The 16,205-nt window shown below is 33.5% G+C and overlaps 1 protein-coding gene across 8 annotated transcripts in view; it reads right to left on the minus strand.

Moving 5' to 3' along the window:
- The window catches only part of ASCC3 (activating signal cointegrator 1 complex subunit 3), a 384,990-nt gene that overhangs the window by 256,380 nt on the left and 112,405 nt on the right, over positions 1–16,205 (minus strand). For all 8 annotated transcript variants that reach the window (XM_003897951.5, XM_017958157.2, XM_017958154.3 and 5 more), the window contains 2 exons: positions 2,985–3,185; positions 2,396–2,536 (listed from right to left, as the gene is read on the minus strand). In XM_003897951.5, coding sequence (XP_003898000.3) covers positions 2,396–2,536; positions 2,985–3,185 — 342 coding nt within the window. The remainder of the gene's footprint in view (positions 1–2,395; positions 2,537–2,984; positions 3,186–16,205) is intronic.

The raw sequence follows: 16,205 nt of genomic DNA on the forward strand, positions 1-16,205 counted from the left end.
CTGAGAAGCATCTGGGAGATAAGGTTGAAAACCAGGCTGGATGTAGACAATAAAAATAATCCGATGTCATATATAAGGCACTTTGATGTATCATGGTAGTTTTCAAATTGTTTTGGCTTTGGGACTCCTTTGTAATCTTTAAAATTATTCAGGTCACAAAGAACTTTGTCTTTTTGAATATTTCTTTATTGAGATGGAGTCTCACTCTGTCACCCAGTCCTTTATTATTATTTATTGAGATGGAGTCTCACTCTGTCACCCAGTCCTCCCCACTTCATGACCTAAACGAAGTCCAATTATCTCCCAAAGGCCTCACCTCCAAATACCATTACTTGTGGACTAGGGCTTCGAAATATAAATGATATTTGGGGGTCGGGGAGATGGTATGTAGACATTCAGCCCATATGCGTGACCTTATTTGGAAAAAGGATCTTTGCAGATGTAATTAAGGAAAGGTTGTTAAGATGAGATCATCCTGACTATGGTGGGCCCCAAATCCAATGACTAGTGTCCTTAAAAAAGGGGAGTAGGGGAAAAGACAAGCAGGGGAAAAGGTCACAAAGATGGAAGCAGAGCTTGGAGTGATGTATCTACAAACCAAAGAATGCCAAAAATTCCCAGCAGCCACCAGAAACCAGGAAGCATAGACCAGACACTGTCTCAAAGCCTCCAGAAGGAACCAACTCTGCTGACACCTTGATTTCAGACTTCTAAACTCCAGTACTGTGAGAGAATTAAGACTGTTGTTTTAAGCCACTGTACACCAAAGATAAAATTCTAAGCCCCCCAACCATTTGAATGGACCCCTCCTCTTAGCAAAGGCATTCTAAAGTTAATCTGAAAAACTAGTTCAGGCCATAATGGGAAGTGAGAGCAGGACATGCCTCATTATACTCTCCCTCCTTTTGGAATTACTGATAGAATAGACTTTTTTAAGTCTGATAAGAAACATTTACAAACTATTCTCGCTGAATAGACAGGCCTCCTTTCTTTAGATAATAACTCTTTCAACCAATTGCCAATCAGAAAATCTTTACATTTACCTATGACCTGGAAGCCTCCACTTCAAATTGTCCTGCCTTTCCAGACCAAACCCAGGTACATCTTACATACTGATAGATGTCTCATGTTTCCCTAAAATGTATAAAACCAAGCTGTACCCCAATCACATTGAGCACATGTCATCAGGACCTCCTGAGGTTGTCACTGGTGCATCCTTAACCTTGGCAAAATAAACTTTCAAAATCAATTGAGACTTGTCTCAGATACTTTTGGTCTATACCACTGAGCTTATGGTATTTTGCTATGGGGGCCCTAGGAAATTAATTCACACTCTAATTACATTTTAAATCAATATCCACTCACTGTTTTAAAACTTCTATTATCTATTTTCCATATTTTCCATCAAACTATGAATTTTTCCATTAATATCTGGTCATCCACTATTTTATTTTTTACATTTCTTTTTTTTTTTTGAGATAGAGTCTCACTCTGTTGCCCAGGCTGGTGTGCAGTGGTGCAATCTCTGCTCACTGCAAGCTCTGCCTCCCGGGTTCACGCCATTCTCCTGCCCCAGCCTCCTCAGTAGCTGGGACTACAGGTGCCCACCACCATGCCTGGCTAATTTTTTGTATTTTTAGTAGAGATGGGGTTTCACCTTATTAGCCAGGATGGTCTTGATCTCCTGACCTTGTGATCTGCCCGCCTCAGCCTCCCAAAGTGCTGGGATTACAGGCATGAGCCACCATGCCCAGCCTATTTTATTTTTTAAAAACACAATGAACTTCACCTAACTTACATATTGCTTTCAATAATAATCATCTAGTTGAAATGTAAATATTTTTTCTTACTTAGTCATAAGATTCTTGAAGACAGAAACTGTATCTTAAGTGTCTTTATTGTCATGCATTCATTCATTTCTTCTAATATGGTGCTATATACAGTGCATGATTTAATAATAATAACTTTGTATTTGATTAAATAATGAATGACCAAAAAGCTTTATTGTATGTTAAATCATTCTTATGGAATAGTTTGGAATACTAGTGCAATCATTTTAAGATCTATGTATGTCCCTCCTCTTAAAATTAAACTCTGGTCTTATTTATATCCTCATCCCCTACTGTTTTAAAAGAATAGCCTTACTGCCAATAGACTTGGAACCTAACAATATTCAAGATGCAGTAAGAATTACAGGAGTTAGAAGGGACACCAGAAAACAAAGTACCAGCAAAAACTCTTTGTAGTACAGAGATAAGATATGGTTATAAATAAAAGTTCATTATATTATGTTTGTATCACCTATTCTAGTTACTTAAGATATAGTCATTTAAAAATTTTGCAATTACCTAAAAAAAGAATGGTATTAAACAAAAAATCTAGGTAAACAACATACCTGAGTTCGTAAAATTTCACTTTTTGACAACTGCATGTCACCAGTCAATTCTTTCACAACGATGCCTAGTGGCTCTAGACGTCTGCTGAAGTAATTTGTCATTTCAGCTGCCAAGGCTTTCATTGGAGCAACATATACAATCTATACCAAAGGAACACTAGCTTGATTAATGAGCAAAAACCACCATGTCATTTGTCTTACAGTAGCCAATACAAGTCACAATTTATTGTGAAATATGATTGTAACTACTTCCAGTGAAAAATCTTAATAGTGATATATGAAAAGTCTTATTTTTGTGAGATACGTGTGTACCTGTTTAAAGAACAGAATTTGTTTACACAGCTGCATCACTTTGAAAATTGGTTTGCTTTCAAAGCTAAATGTATTTTCATAGCTTCTTACATGGTAATAGAATTTTCATAACACAAATAAGAACTGCCTTAATAGTAATGAAGTAAGTCAAGCCTTATTACTTATCTGACTTCAAGTACAATATCTTTAAGAACTTTCAAATTTCATGTTATATATAACCGCAAATTTATTTTATTCCTTACAATTTAAAAAGCTGTTGTCTGGTTTATTTACTTACCTTAAATTCATTCTTTTTGATAACACCTTGTTGAAAATGTTGGCGAATTTCGTGCAAGACCGTAAGCATTGCAATGTTGGTTTTTCCAGCTCCTGTAGGGGCACAAATCAGCATGTTCTCATTGGTGTTGTAGGCAGTCTCAAACACTATTGACTGGATTCTATTGAGTCTCTTCATTCCTTTAAAAGCCAGCTGTCCAATCTAAAAAAAAAGGCATCATCCATTATAAATAGTAACAATGTGAAGGACCCATACAAATCATTATGTGCAAACATTTATTTCCTTTGTTTATTAAAAAAAGACTAACTTGTAGTTTCACAATGTGTCTTTTATTTAAACGGAGGTGTATGCAGTTGAGAATAACTGAAAAATATTGTACAATTCGAATGTACTTGAAATGGTAACTCGATAAATTTGAAAAATATGACTCTATACCTAAATTTTAGAATACAATTCTTAAGTAAAAAAGATGATAAATTAGTAATGTGAGAAAACAAAATTAAAGACAGGTTTTTTTTAGTTCATGTTCATTTACAAATTTCATCATGATGTTCTAATTTATCTAGTCTAGATTAAAGATGACTAATGAAACAGCAAACAAGATACTTCTTGAAGATACAAATCAATAGCAAATTCTATTTCATGTGTTTTTAAAAAAAACTTAAAAAAAAATGCAGCTGTAATAGTAGGAACAAAAGCCATAGACTACACTTACACAGAGTTTGCACTGCAACATGTGCAGGTGTAGAATCTTTGATACTATTTTGTTTAATCCTCAAAACAATTATTTGGTGTAGGTACTCTTATTATGTCCCTTTAATCAAAAAGAAACTAAGACCCAGAGCAGTTAAATAATTTTTTCCTAAAATTTTCCTATATAAAAGTCTTATATGAAAACTAAAGGTCTGAGAGTAAACAAAACACTGGTTGAGATTATTTGCAGAAACTTGGAATGGCTATATTAATATCAGAAACAATAAATTTTGAAGCCAAGAATATTACCAGCAAAACAGAAAGTCATTTCGTAATGACAGAGGTAAATTAATCAATATGATATAATAGTCCTAAACATTTGTATAACTAATAACAGATCTTCAAAATACATGAAGTAAAAACTGAAGACATGCAAAGGGAAATAGGCAAATCCACCATTATAGTCAAAGATTTCAATATCACTCTTCAAAATCTGTAGAACAAGGAGGCATGAAAATCAGCAAGGCTACCATAGACTTGAATGGCACTATAAACCAACTTGACCTGATTGACACTTATTCATCTAACAATAGTAGAACACATGTTCTCTTCCACTGCTCTTGGAACATTTAAGTTATAATATATTCTTGGTCAAAAAACAAGTCTTAATAAATTGAAAAGGAAGACAGTCATGCAAAGCATATTCTCTGACTGCAATGGAATTAAATCAGGTACGCTTATTAGAAAGATACTTGGAAAATATCTAAGTATTTGAAACAAAATAGCATACCTCCTTAAAGAGCACACTTCCTACCACTGATGAAAGAAGAAATCAAAACAATTTTTAAGTATTCTTAACTGAAGGGAAATAAAAATTTATTATGTGAAAATTTGTAGAGACTGCTAAAATAATACTTAGGGGAAATTTTGTAGCACTAACCACTATATTTAAAAAGAAGATACCACATGATCTCACTCACATGTGGAATCTGAAAACGTTCATATCATCGAAGTAGCGAGTATAATAGTGGTTACCAGAAGCTACAGAGGACGGGGGGAAGAAAAGCATGGGAAAAGGTTGGTCAATGAGTTCAAAGTTACAGTTAGATAGGAAGATTAAGTTCTGGTGTCTTATTACACAGAGACTATAGCAAATAATAATGTATATTTCAAGATAGCTAGAAGAAAGGACTTTGAATGTTATAATCACAAAGAAATAATAAACATTTAAAGTGACAGATATGCTAATTACCCAGATTTGATCATTATGCACTATACACATGCATTAACACATCACATGGTACCTTTATTTATTATTTGTCAATTACAAATAAAACTTTTCAAAATAATCCATTAAAAAAGAAAAAAGAAGGTTTCAAAAGAATAACTTTATTTTCCAAAATAAAAAATTAGAAAAAGAAAAACAAAACCAAAGCAGAATAAAGGAAATAATTATAAAGATCAATGAAACAAAAAACAGAAAAGGATGATTCTTTGAAATTAATAAAATTGATTAACCTCTGGGCAGACTGATCAGGAAAAATAAGGGAAGATACTAATTATCAATACCAAGAATGAGAAAAGTGGCATCACTAGAGATAATACAGGTATTAAAAGTATAGTAAGAAAATGTAATGAACAACTACATGCCAGTAAATTTGACAACTCAGATGAAATGGGCAACTTTCTTAAACAACATAAATTGCCAAAGCTCACTCAAAAACAAATACACAACCCCATATCTATTAAAGAAATTAAGAATGAGGTTAAAATTATTTACACACAAAAAAAACAAAAAAACCTTGAGGGCCAGAGAGATTCTCAAATGAATTCCACCTAAAGTATAAGATGGAAATAATATCAATTCTACATGGAGTTTTAAACTATTTCAAAAAAAAATGTAAAAAAAGGAATACTCCCCAAATCATTCTATGAAGCTATCACTGCCCCAATATAAAAGCCAGATGAAATAAAATCACAGACTAATACCCCTCAAAGCATAAATATAAAATTATAAACAACATAATACATCACAGAAAAACTTCATGATCACCTTAATAAATGCACAAAAAGCTTTTTACAAAATCGAACATTCATTTATTATGATTTTTTGTCTTAATTTTAGCAAACCAGAAGTAGAGGAGAATCCCTCAACCCAACAGAGGGCATCTACAAAAATGTTACAGCCGTTCCCATCATATTAACAGGGTAAGACTGAATGCTTTCCTCTAAAACCAGGAATAGGAAGGCTGTTACACTCACTCACCAATTAACATTGTATTGGAGGTTCTATCCACTTAACATTGTACTGGAGTGCAATCAGAAAAGGGGTGGAAAAAAAAGAAATAAAGTCATTAATATAAAAAAGGAAGAAAACAATACCTGTATTTAGAGATGACCTGATTGTCTATGTAAAAAATCAGATGGAATTTACAAAAGAGCTCCTAAAGCTAATGTGTGGATTCAGGAAGGCTGGAGAATGCAAGACTAACAACTAGAAAATTACATTTCTATATACCAGCAATGAAATACCTGAAAGCAATTTTTTTAATCAATAAAAATAGCACTCTGTTATGAATTTCTTAAGGATAAATATGAAAAGAAATGGGAAAGGCCTGTATACTGAAAACTACACTATTTTGCTAAATGAAAGATACAATTCTTAAGACGTCTTCTTTTTTTTTTTTTTCCCCCCCAAACTCATCTACAGATTCAATGCAATTTCAATCAAAATCCCACCAGGCATTCCTATGGAAATTGGCAAGCTGACTTTAAAATTCATATGGAAACACACATGACCTAGAAGGAACAAAACAAATTTGAAAAAGAATAACAATGTTAGGGAGCTAAAACTACCTGATATCAAAAATTATTAAAACACTAGAGAAATCAAAACAGCATAGTATTTACATAAACATAAACAAATAAATCAAGGAACTGAATAGAAAATCCAGATCCACACATATTTGGACAACTGATTTTTGACAAGAGCTGAAAGGCAATGTAGATGACAAAGGTCAGCATTTTCAATAAATGATGCTAGAACAAATGAGTATACACATGTTTAAAAAATGACTTGAATCCATACCTTGTGTCACATACAAAAATTAACTCAAAATGAATCACTGACTAAAAGTAAAGCCTGAGAGTATAAAACATGTAGAAGAAAAGATGAAAGAAATTCTTTGTGGATGTGAGTTATGCCAAGATTTCTTAAATAAAATAAAAATCTATAAACAAATCAGTAAATTTCACTTAAGCAAAATGGAAAACCTATTATCTTTAAGATACTGTTAAGAAAATAAAAAGAGAAGCCATAGAATGGGAGAAAAATCTTTGCAATACATATATCAGATAAAGTACTTATATGTAGAATATATTAAAAACTCAACAAAACAATAAAGAAAATAAGCAATTTAATTTTAAGAGTAGGTAACGATGTGAAGAATCATTTCACCAAAGAAAATATATAGATGTCAAATAAGCACACATAAAAATGCTCAACATCATTAGTTATTAGGGAAATAAAAATTAAAATCACTATTATGCACCTATTAAAATGGCTAACATTTAAAAAATTGGCAAAATGTTTAATAATTTAAATATTTTAAATTGCAAGTATTGTTGAGCATGTAGAGAAAAAAAGAATTCACACATACTGATAGTAGATAAACTAAATGTACAATCACTTTAATAAAACAATCTAGCAAGCTTTTTTTGTTTTGTTTTGTTTTTGGTTTTTGGTTTTTTTTTTTTTTTTGAGACTGAGTCTCACTCTGTTGCCCAGGCTGAGTTGCAGAGGCACGATCTCGGCTCACTGCAAGCTCTGCCTCCTGGGTTCACGCCATTCTCCTGCCTCAGCCTCTCGAGTAGCTGGGACTACAGGTGCCAGCCACCACGCATGGCTAATTTTTTTTGTATTTTTAGTAGAGATGGGGTTTCACCAGGCTAGCCAGGATGGTCTAGATCTCCTGACTTCATGATCCACCAGCCTCAGCCTCCCAAAGTGCTGGGATTATAGGCGTGAGCCACCGCATCCGGCCCAATCTAGTAAGTTTTTAAAAGTTAAACAAACATACAACTAAATTAAATGTACAATCACTTTAATAAAACAATCTAGCAAGTTTTTAAAAGTTAAACCTATACCTAACATACCCCTTTGAGGGTCTACCCAAGAGAAAAAGAAGTATATGTACATACAAAAAGATGTATATGAACGTTCATAGCAGTTTTACCTGTAATAGCTTAAAACCATTCAAATGTCCATCAATAGATAAATGGATAAACAAAATGTTATATATTCATACAATGGAATACTACACAGCATTGGCCGGGTGTAGTGGCTCATGCCTGTAATCCCAGCACTTTGAGAGGCCGAGGCGGGCGAATCACAAGGTCAGGAGATCGAGACCATCCTGGCTAACACAGTGAAACCCCACCTCTACTAAAAAAAATACAAAAAATTAGCTGGGTGTGGTGGCAGGTGCCTGTAGTCCCAGCTACTCAGGAGGCTGAGGCAGAAGAATGGCGTGAACCCGGGAGAAGGAGCTTGCAGCGAGCCGGGATTGTGCCACTGTACTCCAGCCTGGGCGACAGAGCGAGACTCCGTCTCAAAATAAAACAAAACAAAACAAAACAAAACAAAACAAAACAAAACAAAACAAAACAAAACAAAACAAAAAGAGATCATAGTAGTATCTCTTAGGCCTAGGCAGGCCAATTAAACATCTGAGAGTACCACTGATACCTTCTTCATCAATTTCTCCTGATCACTTAGCCTCGGAAGGACAGTACAGCACATTTTTCAGGATACTGGGCTTATAGTCAGAGACTCAAGTTAAAATACTCGCTTTGCCACTATTTGCAATATAACTTTTAAGAAACTTAATATCTCTAAATTATATTTTCTCATCTGCAAGGTAATATTGCAAGTACGACCTGCAGGTAACTTAAGATCTCTAAATTCAATTTCCTCATCTGCAAGGTAATATTGCAAGGTAAAGGTGTTATCTTTATAACACAAGGAAGTTACAAAAATTAATTTAAAAACAGCTAACAATTATGGAGGGCTCACTATGGGCTAAGCACAGGAGTCCTTGACATAAAATATCCTAATTATTTCTATAGCCATACCAGAATATTTTATAGATGAGGAAACTGAAACTTGAAAAAGTTTGTTTCAGTTCACACAGCTATAAATGGTAAAGCTAGTATTTGAGGTCATATAGTATAACTTCAAAACCAGTCTTTAATTAGATAATATATAAAAATCATATACTATAAACCATACACAGAGATGGTACTTGTTAAATACATTGAAATAAATTAATGGTAGCTATTATCATTACTGTCATATGTCATTTCATTTTTATATAAGATTTACTAAAATATTGCTGTGAATGAATGCAGCAATTTCCAGTTTTTATAGACTTATGACAAGAAACAGAGTATACTATCCATAAACTACAAATCTGATCATGTCACATTCCAGCTTACAAAATGTTCCAAGACTTCTCATTGACTCTTCATTACCATTCAAGTTTAAGCTCAAAAGCAATCTCTGGTTCTCTCCAATTCCCTAAACAATTGTTATCTTTATTTCTTTACGCTTCACCATATTTTAGAAGATTTAAGGAACTACCATAGCTTCTCTCGACAACTAGACACTCAGACAATCCTCTTTATATATTATTATTATGACCCGTAACCACAAATATTGAAATGAGTCCTTTATATGTATTTCTGACCCATTGGATTGAAACTAAGGGTTCTGTTTTTTATTACTCTTTGTATTACCCCAGTACCTAATCAATTGCCAGGAACATAATAGGCTGCTAAATAAATTTTTATTGAATGATTTTACGCTGGCTACTAGCAAAAAGAACTATAATTAAATGAGGGGAAAAGTTTAAAGATATACACTGCATACATAATATCCTCCAAAGAAATACTAAATTGAATCTAACCAAAATATGTAGCAGTTTAGCAAAAGCCCTATAATCAACTTTCAGTAAAAAACTTATTTCTGTGTTTTTGAAGGTTATAATTCAAGAAATAAAGTATCAGAAGAATATACTAACAAACAAAACCTATTACATACATAGAGGTTTATAACATTCTAATCAATTCAACAATCGTTTACTGATTGTTATTATACTAAGGAGTTCCTTCAATACAAATATTTGTTTTCATAACAAAAGTTAGACAACGTTTAAAATGATCCTTAAAATTGACTAATTTCTGGGTTTTGTTGATGATTTTTGAGACAGCATCTGGCTCTGTTGCCCAGGCTGAAGCGCAGTGTAGCAATCATAGCTCACCGCAACCTCAAACTTCTGTAGACAAGTGATCCTCCTGCCTCAACCTTCTGAGTACCTGGGACTACAAGTGCATGTTACCACACTCAAGTAACTTCTTTTTTTTTTTTTTTTGCAGCTGGAGTGCAATGGCGCTATCTCAGCTTACTGCAACCTCCGCCTCCTGGGTTCAAGCAATTCTCCTGCCTCAGCCTTCTCAGTAGCTGGGACTACAGGCGCCTAACACCACGCCTGGCTAATTCTTTGTATTTTTAGTAGAGACAGGGTTTCACCATGTTAGCCAGGGTGGTCTCGATCTCCTGACCTTGTGATCCGCCCAGCACAGCCTCCCAAAGTGCTGGGATTACAGGCATAAGCCACTGTGCCCGGCCCTAACTTTTTTATTTTTAGTAGAGACAAGGTCTTGCTGGTCTTGCTCAGACTGATCTTTGAACTCCTGGGCTCAAGTTATCCTCCCACCTCAGCCTCCCAAAGCACTGGGATTACAGTTGTGAGCTACCACACCTGGCCCTAGCTTGTTGTTTAAAGGAAGAAAAAGGCATATTTAAAATCAGATTAAATCACTAAGGTTTCTATAATAAAGATATGAACTATATGCTGAGGTATGTAAGGGAGAGGCAGTCACTAAGCATGCCATATCAGGTACAAGAAACAGGATATTAGAAAAACACTTAGGGCTAGTGAAAAGCAGTAGCAAAGATGATGAAGATGGAAAAGTAGGCCAAGAGCAGACTACAAAAAGCCACATATGCCACACTGAAGGAGCTGACCTTTTCTTCACTCATTTACCAAGTTACTAAATGAGCACCAAATTATTGAATGAAATAGCCGGGGACTTTTTCAGCCACTAGGGATGTAACTGTGAACAAAAGTGACACAGTTACTATTTAAGGTCTCTTTTAAGCAAGGAAGCTACATATTATATTTCCTATTTGGAATATAATAAAAAATATTTAAAACCATAGAAATAATAAATTTCTCTTCTGAGAACAAGAAGGCTTATATTTAAATTATGAAAGAAAAATTCAATATGAAGAAAAGACATTATAAAGACTCCTCTGGAAACATCTCTAAAAGGTTATTTTAGAGACTACGTGAAGAAATTATCAGAGGGAACTGAGACCTAGAGAGGTTAAATAACTTACTCAAGTCCACACTGCTAATAAATTTGGTCGAGACAGGACATAAACTCAGTTTGTCCTAGCTCAAATACAAATTACCACCCAATTTACTGTTTAAAATAATATGATGATTTATCTTGCTGGTTAAGTATTCTCTACATTTATTTCAAAATAAACATTTCAAAAAAGTCCTTATAATATTCTTGCATATATATACATCACTCTATATATGCATATATATAGAGAGTGATGTATATATATGCAAGAATATATATAATATTCTCATAATGTTCTTATAAGAATAATATAAGAACATGCTGAATAGAAACAGCAAATTAAAAAGGAAAAACCCTCCAAAGCTACAAACATATTTAAAACAGCCCATGTTTTGTACCATTCCCTATAAAGTTTCTTTTTATTTTTCATTTCAAATTAAGGAAAATGAATGAAATAATTTTCACCAATAAACTTGTTGGTAAAAATAAAAGGAATGTGCACAGACAGCAATTGTGATGGCAGTAAAAAAAAAAAAAAATCACTAGAGGGCTCAGTATACTTGATATTGTGAACTGTGGTTTAAGCTACTGGCACATGAAATAATTAATGTCCATTATGCATAGATTTCTTATATTTGAATGATATTCAAATTATATTCACAAATGCTTTAAGTTAAGAAAACAAATGATTACAGAAGAAGAAGAAGAATGTGGGTTATATCAAAACTCTATTTTATTCAACTTTAGAACTACATGCTAATAATGTTTGTTTTATTTATATTTCCTGCATACACAATACGTAATGAAATGCAGCTAATCTTTGCTTCCAAATATTTGACGTTCTTCTAACTTAAAACATTTCATATTGATTTTATATATTAATGAATAAAGTTAAACTGAAATTATTTCTTAACAAATCAGCATTTGCTTTTAAACAGAAAACTGAGAGTCTCATGATCATTTATCTTAAGTGCTTTATATTTAATCCAGATAGTCGTTCTAAATATATACCATTTTCCTTTTTAATTGGTTCTAACTAATAAGCATTTTCAAAACATACCATAATTAGCAGACCAGAAACATTTTAAGTGTTACAAGCTTCATCCTACATCCCACTTGTCTATACATATTTGGGACTCACCAGACTACTGATCTTACAAACATACACCAGACTACTGATTTTAACATACACTTGTCTTACATATTTGCGACTCACTAGACTACTGAAATAAGATGACTCATTTATGAAATTCCATGGAAAGTGTAGGTTTTGGATATCCATTTATCAAATACTGGTAATACAGGCTACTCGTGAGTGCACACTCTATTTTTTAAAATAAACTGGGCATATATACCCAAAGGATTATAAATCATGCTGCTATAAAGACACATGCACACGTATGTTTATTGCGGCACTATTCACAATAGCAAAGACTTGGAACCAACCCAAATGTCCATTAGTGACAGACTGGATTAAGAAAATGTGGCACATATACACCATGGAATACTATGCAGCCATAAAAAAGGATGAGTTTGTGTCCTTTGTAGGGACATGGATGCAGCTGGAAACCATCATTCTCAGCAAACTGTCTCAAGAACAGAAAAACAAACACCGCATGTTCTCACTCATAGGTGAGAATTGAACAATGAGATCACTTGGACTCTGGAAGGGGAACATCACACACTGGGGCCTATCACGGGGAGCGGGGAGGAGGGAGGGGGGAGGGATGGCATTGGGAGTTATACCTGATGTAAATGACGAGTTGATGGGTGCTGACAAGTTGATGGGTGCAGCACACCAACATGGTATACATATGTAACAAACCTGCACGTTGTGCACATGTACCCTAGAACTTAAAGTATAATAATTAAAAAACAAAAACTGGATGATACTATTTAGCTGGAAGAACAAAAATATACAGTAAACATACCTCATTGTTTATAATAATCATATGTATTTATTTTGTCAGTTAATTAAAAAGCATTAACTAGGCATCTAAGATGAACCTAGGAACATGCTGTCCCTCCTAAACTAGTGTAAACATCATAAGCTTAAGTTTAAGATATTCAAAGGATATTAAAATTTCAGCATATATTTATCATAAATCATATAGTTACCAAGGACACACATTACATGATTTTCACAGTTTTTCTCTGGCTCCCTATAGGATGTGGCTTAGGCTCAAAATTTCAGAATCAGAGATGACAGCCACTCCACACACTCAGTCCAAGTTTTATATGCTGGAATCCCACCACTCTAATATTCCTCACAAACCTGGCTCCATGCCATAATCTATGTAAAAGTCACGAGGTTAAAAATCAGTTTACATGAATACCTTATTTAACATACTTGAGTATTCACTAGATGATCAGATGATTTTCTTTTAGATAACTGGATAAATGTTTTCATTTAAAGGTCTTCAAGTACTGACTACTTTATATGTGTGTGTATGTGTGAGCGTATAAAACTATTTTCGATAATTACTCTAAAATAGATGACTTTGGGCTTTTCCTAAACAGGATACATTTTTAAAAATCTCTGATCTGTCATTTTTAGCTGGAATCACTCATTTATTTGGCAAATAGTTCTTGAATATCTCCTCTATGTGGCATAAACTGTTCAAACACTCAATAAGGTAGATAAAGTCTCTGCTGTCATGTAGCTTACTTACGTTCTAATTAGGGTGGGAGACAAAAAATCAACATGTTTACTAATTTAAAAATTGTTTCAAATGCTCATATGAATACATTTTCACAGATGGTGTAATGGAGAGTGAGACATAACAGTCACCTTAAATTAGGTTTCTAGAAAGGTGCCTCAAGAGAGGTGATCTGAGTTGAGAATAAAATGACAAGAACCAGGCCACGAAAAAATTTGCTATCTCAGCATATTCTAGGCAAAATAAAGATCTAGAAGTAGACCACTAAATCAGGACTAACTTGAAATTTTAAGGAACTGTACAGAGATTAGGATGGCTGAGTAAGTGGTCACACATGAGAGAGAAAGATAGGAATTGTAGGTAGGTCATAGCAAAGATCTTGGATTTTTATTCTCAACACAATTAAAATCTCTGCAGGATTTTAAGTAGAAGAATAATATAATATGATTTGTAATGTTTAAAGATGTCTCTGGCTACCATGTGGAAAAAAGACTGAGAAGTAGCATAAAACTATGGCAGTAATACAAGTGGAAGGTGATGTTGGTTTATATTGGAGTGTCAGCAGAAGAAATGGAGAGAAGTTCCTGAACCCAGGCTCTCTCTTCAAGTTACAGTCAATGGATCTGATGATGACTTAAATGTAAGATAGTGGGGAAAAAAAAGAGATAAATCAAAGATGACTTTTTGCTTGAGTGAAAAATAGTTCTTAGGATATGAGGAAGATTAAGATGACAGACTGAGATAGAAAAATAAACACTCCATTTGAAGTACCTACTATACATCTAAGTAGAGATTTCAAATAGGCAATTACAACAGAATTTGAAAGTCATGGAAAGGTCAAGGATTTTTAAAAATTAATTTTTGGAAAGGTACAGTGATTCTTCCAAAATTACATAGTAGCAGCAGATTCAAACTTCAAAAATTTACAGTCTAGTAACCTTTCTAAATTCTGTCTAAAATTAGAAGCTAACAGACACTAGGTAAAGGTTTAGTGGATTCCTTGAGGAATAAAGTATATAAGGTTTTATATAATAACACTACACCTCTATTTTAGTTGTTAGAAATCTTCTTGTTCTCAATTAGGGTTTATCAACTATATTTGTGGTCAATGGAATTTTGTAGTATACTACTTAGACTAGATAAGCATTGTTATAAGTAACTAGTCACAAGATTAAATGGCAATCATCTTAATAAAAAATACTTTTGATAGTTAACACAACTTAATAAACAAATTTTATTATTGAAAGGCTATGTGACATACAACAATGCAGATTTTTTTCATATTTAAAATCTGCTCATGCAACAGCCTCTGAAAATTGAATAACTTCGTTTTCCAAATGTAATCTAAGTCTTGCTTAGGAAGAGTAAACCATATCCAACCTAATGTCATAGATCTCACATATTTGAGAAACGTTTGGCTATTCAATAAATGTGAAATTGAACTAAAAGTTAAGTTTAATATATTCTGATTATTTTACTTCAACAATTCATAAGATTACTTGGGCAAAAGAATCATACACATTTTACCACATTAACATAAATATATAATTAGCAACTATGTAGATAAAAATCTTTAAGATACTTTTAAAAGATCAACATAAAAGATGAAGATTGCAAGGTATACAGCTATAATAAGCTTTCAGCTTTCCTAATTACCAAGTGATTTCTCAAATTAGAGGAACAGTTAAGTAAATTATGATATACCTATTCAATGAAATAGTATGCATTCATTAAAATAGTAATCAAGGAGAATATGAAGCAACAGGATAAAAAATCCTATATACATTAAGTGAAAAAATACAAAATTATATTTTATTTTATTTTTTGAGATGGAGTCTCGCTATGTTGCTGAAGTTGGTCTCAAACTCCTAGGCTTATGTGATCCCCCTGCCTCAGCCTCCCAAATTGCTGGGATTCCTGTCATGTGCCAGCATGCCTGACTCCAAAATTATATTTATACTATGCTTACAACCATATTTTAAAAGACCACATTAAAAAGCTGGAAGAAAATGCTCTGCTGGCTCCACTCCTCTATTGTTACCATGGAGTCCCCTTTTCATCTTTCTGAGGATAAACCTAATTTATTGGTGAAAAAGCTTTCGGATAACAGAAACTGCTTCATATTTTACATGACTGAGCCACTTTTTGCCCTATAATTCTCATCCTTTTTAACTCTCAGGGGATCTCTCAGTAATAGATTCAGATAAACAAATGTAGAAAGTTCAGGACCTCAATTTAGGCCTTAGAGACCTTGGGACAAGTTCATTTACCTGTTAATTTCAGGTAAACTATGTTAACATACTAGGGCTAGTATCTTCATCTGACCAGTTTGTTTCTGCATGCATTTGGTTGTAAATAAACAACTTAGAAATCAAGGCTTAGCCCATAATCTTTCATACTCTACTAAGAATAGAAGACAAAATATCAGCTACCC

This window comes from Papio anubis, chromosome 6 (genome assembly GCF_008728515.1).
Source record: "Papio anubis isolate 15944 chromosome 6, Panubis1.0, whole genome shotgun sequence".
Lineage (NCBI taxonomy): Eukaryota > Metazoa > Chordata > Mammalia > Primates > Cercopithecidae > Papio > Papio anubis.